This window comes from Oxyura jamaicensis, chromosome 1, assembly GCF_011077185.1.
Source record: "Oxyura jamaicensis isolate SHBP4307 breed ruddy duck chromosome 1, BPBGC_Ojam_1.0, whole genome shotgun sequence".
NCBI lineage: Eukaryota > Metazoa > Chordata > Aves > Anseriformes > Anatidae > Oxyura > Oxyura jamaicensis.
In genome coordinates this window covers 80415132-80422852 of record NC_048893.1, presented here as the reverse complement: position 1 = coordinate 80422852, position 7721 = coordinate 80415132, and the positions used below count along the sequence as shown (strand labels likewise).

Here is a 7721-nt window from a genome sequence, read left to right as displayed (position 1 = left end):
CCTGGCTGCCTACTTTAGGCATAAGTCTATTCCCATGTTATACACCTGTATTGTTTATTGTGGTTTGTTCTTTTGCAGATACAGGAAGCAGAGGACACCTTTTGAAACATGCAGAAAATGATTGACTTTAAAAAACATTAAAAAAAAATCACCTTATCTATCAGCAAACTTGTCTCATACTGCTTTTATGACAGGTTTCATAGCTGATTCATCGTTAATGGTAATAAAGAGATGCAGCTGTAGACTTAGATATTGAACTCATCACTTTTTTTTCTAAGCTAAGTTTATCAAAAAAGCATAATGTAAGCAGGTATAAATCGTGGATTTGTGAAATACATATTTTGAGAAGAAAAGTGAACAATGACACTAGGTATTTTTAACGTCTTGTTTATTAATAAACAACATACAAAATGTTTTCTTTCACTTGTAAAGAATCAATAAAATAATTTATTTGCTTTTAGCCGATGATATGAGTTAAAAAATGATGTAGGTGTATGAAACAATGCTGTGATGATTGCTGCCTGCAGTCATAAGGAGATCTGGATGACCTTATTTGTTTTTCCTCCTTTGTCTTTCTCTTTTAATTTGGACATTCACCAGACCTGAATGTCTCTTTTCTTACTGCAAACTACTTTAACAGAGTCTAACACTTAAACTTGCCTATTTTAAAAGACTGAATAACATCACTAATTGATGAAAGCTAGAACCTGGCTCCAAACCAGAACTGTCATAATGAAGACCCCCTGTGCTTTGTGACTTATTCTCAGGTGCTCTCTGCTACAGTCACAGCCTTGACAGACTGACACTCTCCAGGTACCAGAGAGAAATGCCCATGCATGCATGGGGTTGTTATGGTGAACTTGCAGTGTTCACCCTCATGATGACAAAGTATATCAAGTGATCTGGTTGGGCCTGTACTGTAACAGAGTAATAAGCCCTCCTGTAGAGCTGTCAAAACTGGTGGTCCACAGAATCATGGAATGGATGAGGTTGGAAGGGACCTTGGAAGACCATCTAGTTCAACCCCCCTGCACAGCAGGATCACCTAGAGCACATTGCACAGGATGGCATCCAGGTGGGTTTTGAATATCTCCAGAAAAAGAGACTCCACAGCCTCTCTGGGCAACCTGTTCCAGTGCTCTGTTACCCTCACAGTAAAGAAGTGCCATCTCATATTGAGCCGGAACCTCCTATGCCTCAGTTTGTGCCTGTTGCCTCTTGTCCTGTTGTTAGGCACAACTGTAAAGAGGCTGGCTCCATCATCCCGACACCCTCCCCTCAGATATTTATATACATTAATGAAGTCTCCTGTCAGTCTTCTCTTTTTCAGGCTAAACAGGGCCAGTTCTCTCAGCGTGTCCTTGTATGACAGGTGCTTCAGTGTTTCAGTCCTCTAATCATCTTCGTAGCTCTCCTCTGAACTCACACCAGTAGTTCTATGTCGCTCTTGTACTGGGGAGCCCAGAACTGGACACAATACTCCAGGTGTGGCATCACCAGGGCTGAGAAGAGGGGGAGAATCACCTCCCTTGACCAGCTGGCAACACTCTTCTGAATGTACCCCAGCATACTGTCGGCCTTCTTGGCCACAAGGGGACATTGCTGGCTCACGGTCAGCCTGCTGTCCACCAGCAGTCCCAGGTCCCTCCCTGCTGAGCTGCACTGCAGCAGGTCACCCCCACGCCTGTACTGGTGCTTGGGGTTATTCCTCCCTAGATGCAGGACTCTGCGCTTGCCCTTGCTGAACTTCATGAGGTTCTTCTTGGCCCAACCATCCAGGCAGAGTGTATGTATATGTGTTCCATTGTTGACCTCTCTCTCACTGGAATAAAAAATGGCGTTGTCTTCCTTATGTTCATCACCTGCAGGCAGTGTAGGATGAGAACCTTCTAAACAACACGTCATTTCATAATGCCACAACCGCTGTGAGGTTTTCAACCTCGAGCTGATTGGTAGCAAAGTGATAGTATTAGGTAGTGCCAGCTTCCGAATGAATACAGCCCCCCTCTTCTCCGTGTTAGCACAACTGAGGATGTGCTGTGAGTGCAGCAGAGGCGTAGCAACAAACACCACAGAACCTAAGTTTGTGTCGCTGCCAAAACTTTTACAGTCAGGGAACTGCAGTCTCAGTCTCTCAATAGGAAATTTAGGGTGGTTGATGATCACAAAACTCAGTGATACTGTTTGTAATGCACAGGCAGAATCAACTCAGTGCTGTTTCTATTCTTCTCTTTTCCAAGGCAGCTTGTCTTTCCTTATGATTTGCTCTTCTCTCCCATAAAGGTGTATCTCCAGTTTCAGTTGTTGCTGTATTTCACACAATTTTCTCTTCAGTGGCTTTGCTTATTTTGTGCCAAGATGAAGCATCATGGTATTGCACTGAATTGTATAGTGTGCAAAGTCTGTAGTGAAATTAGATGCTATGTCTGTAGTTCAGCTCTGGTTCAAGGAATGATAAGACAAACTTCTCCTGTTTCAGGCATAAAAAAAAAATCAGCTCTTTCACCTTCCCTCCAGGAGAACCATGATGTTCAGCCAGGTGGGGGTTTGGTCCTGCCTTCATAGAAGGTGGAATTAATCATACTGTGGAGGGCTGGAAGACATCTTCAAAGACCTCATCGTTGATGGCACTCTCATAAGCAGGTGGTGGAGTGAGCGGCTCCAATGGCTCAGACCTGTCTGTAGTACCTTTCACTTCATGGATGTCTGAAGCAAATCTCAATCTTGGGGGCAGCACCAGCTGCAAGTGCATCCTGGAGCCTCTGTCTGTCTCAGAGGCGTTCCTTGTGTCTGATGCCACTGAGACCCTCAGGGTTTCCATCACAGTCTCTTCCTGGGCAGGTGATTCAATAGCTACATTGTAAGGGGGGGGTTCGCTCAATGGTGAGGGCACTGAGCCTGGATTGGATGCAATTGTCCATATCGCTGGAACTGACATAGTCATCACCTCCTCGTATGTAGGTGCTTCATAGGCAGCATTCACCCTATGCACAAAAGCAGAATGTCAGTTACACTGGACATTTTACTAATTTTTTATTTTATTTTTTATGTAGAGGCTTGTAGTTTGAGTAATGTAGAATAGGGACCATGCTAGAATCAGTAGATGGAACTGAGGCAGGATATTTTATGTGGTATTATTGCATGTCATATTCTGTTATTCCATCAGTTCACTTATCCAGCAAGCTTAATACCTTGCTTCCTGGTCTAGAGAATGGCTCATCTGACCATTTTCCTACATTCACCAGAATAAGTTTAAAAGAAAAAACACAAAAACACACTGTTCAGTTCAGTGTGTTAGGCTTAGCTTGATATCTACTCATTTGAAATCTGCCAGCAGTTAAAATTCATTAGAAGGAATTAGAAGGAATTAGAAGGAATTACTGATTACTAGTTATTTCTCTGAATAAAACAGGACTTTTTATCTCTGTCTTAACACATTAGCTCGGTGTTCATCAGTATTTAAGAATGTAAGTGGAGAAAAATCAATCATTTAATTTAAACAAGGATTTACTATTCTGTCTTAAGAAGAATGTCTGCAGAGACACTAGTGGAGTCACTAGTGGAGTCCCGGTCACTAGTGGAGTCCCCCAGGGCTCGGGACTGGGGCCAGTCCTCTTTAACATCTTCATCAATGATCTGGACGAGGGGATCGAGTGCGCGCTCAGCAAGTTTGCAGATGACACCAAGTTAGGTGCGTGTGTCGATCTGCTCGAGGGTAGGAAGGCTCTGCAGGAGGATCTGGATAGGCTGGACCAATGGGCCGAGGCCAACGGTATGAAGTTCAACAAGGCCAAGTGCCGGGTCCTGCACCTGGGGCACAACAACCCCAAACAGAGCTACAGGCTGGGAGATGTGTGGTTAGAAAGCTGCCAGGCAGAGAAAGACCTGCGAGTATTGGTTGATAGTCGGCTGAATATGATCCAGCAGTGTGCTCAGGTGGCCAAGAAGGCCAGCAGCATCCTGGCTTGCATAAGAAACAGCGTGGCCAGCAGGGCCAGGGAAGTGATTGTTCCCCTGTACTCAGCTCTGGTGAGGCCACACCTCGAGTACTGCGTTCAGTTTTGGGCCCCTCGCTACAAGAAGGACATGGAGGTGCTTGAGCGAGTCCAGAGAAGGGCAACGAGGCTGGTGAAGGGTCTGGAGAACAAGTCTTACGAGGAGCGGCTGAAGGAGCTGGGACTGTTTAGCCTGGAGAAGAGGAGGCTCAGGGGTGACCTTATTGCACTCTACAGGTACCTGAAAGGAGGCTGTAGCGAGGTGGGGGTTGGTCTATTCTCCCACGTGCCTGGTGACAGGACAAGGGGGAATGGGCTAAAGTTGCGCCAGGGGAGGTTTAGGTTGGATCTTAGGAAGAACTTCTTTACTGAATGGGTTGTTAGTCACTGGAATAGGCTGCCCAGGGAAGTGGTTGAGTCCCCATCCCTGGAGGTCTTTAAAAGACGTTTAGATGTAGAGCTTAGGGATATGGTTTAGTGGAGGACTTGTTAGTCTTAGGTCAGAGGTTGGACTCGGTGATCTTGGAGGTCTCTTCCAACCTAGACTATTCTGTGATTCTGTGATTCTGTGAAAATTGTTACTTTAGAAATGTTTTCCCTTTTAGGACATATGTTTAAATACAGAGATACTAGTTTTCCTTTACTATGCCCCCAAACTATCAAAGACAACTACAGAATTTCTCTCTAATCTTGATAAAATAAACACAATAACATTTTTGCATTCTTACAACACCGTAAATTTCAGAACATCGAGCAAATTATGCAGCTGGATAATGATTGTCTGGATTATACAGACAAGGAAGCAAACATACAAATAAAGTTAAACCCTTCAACTACAGTACACAGATTGTGGGTAAATTAGATAATAAAGTGCAACCTGCAAACATACATGAATCCAAAAAAACTGTGTGAGTATTCAGAGACTCTCAAAATCAGGTCCTGTTAGTGTCAAGTTGGGTTTTTAAGACTGGGAACACACCCAGTTACAGGTTCTTTTTTAAAAGTTTGCCAAAGAACAGTTGCTTTGGAGGTCAGGTTTATAGAACTAAACCCAGCTAAGATTCAGTATTACCTCAGCATTTTTTCTTTTTCCTTGTCTGACTCATTGGCAGCAGGACTTGATTACTCAAGGGAAGATAAAACTAGGCCTGATCTGTTTAACCTTGGTAACCTTGGAAATAGTGGAATAGTTCCCAGGAGGAAGAAAATATATATTGAACAGAACAAAGGAGATCCATAGCACAGAAATTTATAAGCTATAGCAGAGTAATGAAGGAAAACAACCTAAAAAAACCACCACCACCACCACTACCACCACCACCAACAACAAAAAAACACTTTTGTCTTCTGGAATGGTTTCTGTGTTTGATTTCCTAGTGGAAGGGCAGCAAAACAAAATGATTTTAAGGAGAGAGACAGAGTTACAGAGGAATAACTGAGAGGGTGCTTACCCTGCTTGGGTTTGTCTGTTTGGAGGTATCTCATTTGTGTCACGTCGGTGTTGATTCTTCAAGTAACACTCAACAAACACGCTCAGCAAATAGCCAATCAGGCATACTCCACCTACCCCTAGGAAGAAGTAGCCTATTGGGTTAATGTTAGATGAAATGGCTAGCATGGTGACCCCAATGAGAAGAGCAGCAGTGAAAAGAAGCAACAAGGCTTGGCGGATGTTCTTCCAGTGTGACTCTAACCACATGGTAGTATGGGTGGTGGTAGCAGACATTTGAGAACAGGTAACCAGTTAAGGGGACAGACATCTGTGGAAGATAAAATATTTTTTCAGCTTGAAATGTGGCCATACAAACACGTTACCAGTATCATGACCAAAATAACATGCATGCACAAGTTTATTCCATCATGAGAACATGCAGCTATCAACTGTATGTCCTCATGATGGAATATTACCCATCATGGAATTACTATCCAGTAGTAAGCCTGGGAGATCTGTGCATAAATAGATGCCAATGTAAATTTACTAGCATTTCCTGTGTGAGTGCATATTGAATAATGGGAATGCTTGGACTTGAAGGCACAAAACATAAAATGCATAAATAGACCATCAGCACTTACTCTCAGGCTTATCTAAAGTGGTAGAGTTACCTATTAAGTCTAGGATGCAAATCTCATTCTGTGCACTTTGCATAAAAGTAACAGATGGAATAGATGTAAAGGTTTATTCGAGGACATTTTAAAGTTGCATAATGAACATTCAGGTACTAGTTCAGATCACAGAATAAAGGTAGCCAAAGGTGCTCTCTGTCCCAGTAATTGAATGTCCTCTGTGTAGCATTTTAGCAATAATGTTATATTAGGTTCTAGATATAGCTTCAGTATGTCTGTTTTTGTAAAATATAGACACATTTAAGTACAAGTCTGTATCTTCAGTTCTTTTCTTTTGATCTACTTTTTTTTTTTTTTTTTTTTTTTCACCATTCTATTCTCACCAGTGCTCCTCCTATCCTTAGTTCCAAACCACATATCTCTGAAAGAGACAGTAGTTGTTGTGTACAGTCAATATGGAATGAATGCCAAGGATCTGTGGTATCTAAGAAATACAATCATTAAAGAGTCATCTAGTATGTGTTATACTAACATATATCCCACCATTTTGATGAAGACTGCTTTGAATGAAAAAAGTATGACAAAATAGGCATGTTTTTATTACTATAAATATCCAAACAAATACAGTGTTATATAGTTCCACATTACATTGTGTGCTTTTGCACACTAAATGTATTCTCATTACACAGAAAAAATATGTAAATGTATGTATATATAAATGCCAGATAAAGAAACACATTATTTCTGAGCAGATTATTGTTCTTACTACCTTGTTTACTGTCAGCTTTAAACATGGACTTACCAGAATGAGGCTTTGGCAGGTAGGAACAGTCATGTTTTAACTTCTATCTTCATCACAAGGAGATTCATGCAAGCTCTTCTGTCCCTGCTTCTTCCTCTTCTGACCTGAGGACAGGATACCAGTAAAAACTCTCCCTTCCTCCTTTTGAGTCTTCTTTCAGGGAGACGAGGAAGATTTATTTTGAAAGTAAAAGCTGGAAACTAGTGAATATGGCTAGGCACAAAACCACAGGGAGATCCTGTTGTGCTAGTCTTATGTGGGAAAGTAGAACCTCAGCTTTCCAGGTTCTGACTCTGAAAAAATTTCTGGACGATCACATACCTTCTACACTTTTCCAGCTCTTCCAGGTCTGTCCCACAAAAGCAGGAAACTCATTAGAAAAGAGGGCGGAGTAAACAGAGGGGGAGTGCTTACCTGCGTCAGATATGTTCTACTTTCATAAGAGAAACTTTGCTCTGAAAATTACGTTCTCTCCATACAGCAGAAGAATCTTGATCTCTGCCTCACAAAGCAGGAAGGACTGCAGGTCCAGCCCACATCTCATGGCCCACATATAAACCTGTTTATGAGTTCTGTAAAATGTAAATTGGTACATTTTTCTGTCCTGATTGGATGATGCATGTCAGGTATTGTTTTATGCCCTCTTTGATTTTACAGACAAAAGGAAAAAAACAGGTTACTATTTTATAGAGGGCTGGATTAAAATCCTTTTTACTCCCAGGTGTATCTGGGAATGAGGAATATTGGTAATCAACAGAGCAGGTACAGAATTTCTTTTTGAAGTCTGTTGCCACCTGTACCTTTATGTCTGAAAATCGTTGGAAGTTCTCAAACACTGAACATAAGTTATGTCAAGGGGC

The 7721-nt window shown here is 42.1% G+C and overlaps 1 protein-coding gene across 3 annotated transcripts; it reads right to left on the bottom strand.

The window, feature by feature from the left end:
• Positions 1-1679: 1679 nt before the first annotated feature.
• TMEM139 (transmembrane protein 139) lies at positions 1680-7342 on the bottom strand. 3 transcript variants are annotated; one of them, XM_035313675.1, is made up of 4 exons: positions 7276-7342; positions 6862-7054; positions 5447-5755; positions 1680-2984 (listed from the first exon to the last, which is right to left on the bottom strand). In XM_035313675.1, exons 3-4 carry the CDS (start codon positions 5719-5721, stop codon positions 2579-2581), a joined length of 681 nt encoding a protein of 226 aa, XP_035169566.1. In that variant the 5' UTR covers positions 5722-5755; positions 6862-7054; positions 7276-7342; the 3' UTR covers positions 1680-2578. The 3 variants fall into 3 exon arrangements, with proteins under 3 accessions (XP_035169566.1, XP_035169560.1, XP_035169552.1); XM_035313669.1 differs by lacking the exon at positions 7276-7342 and adding an exon at positions 7183-7216; XM_035313661.1 differs by lacking the exon at positions 7276-7342 and having other exon boundaries at positions 6862-7221.
• Between the last annotated feature and the right edge of the window lie 379 nt (positions 7343-7721).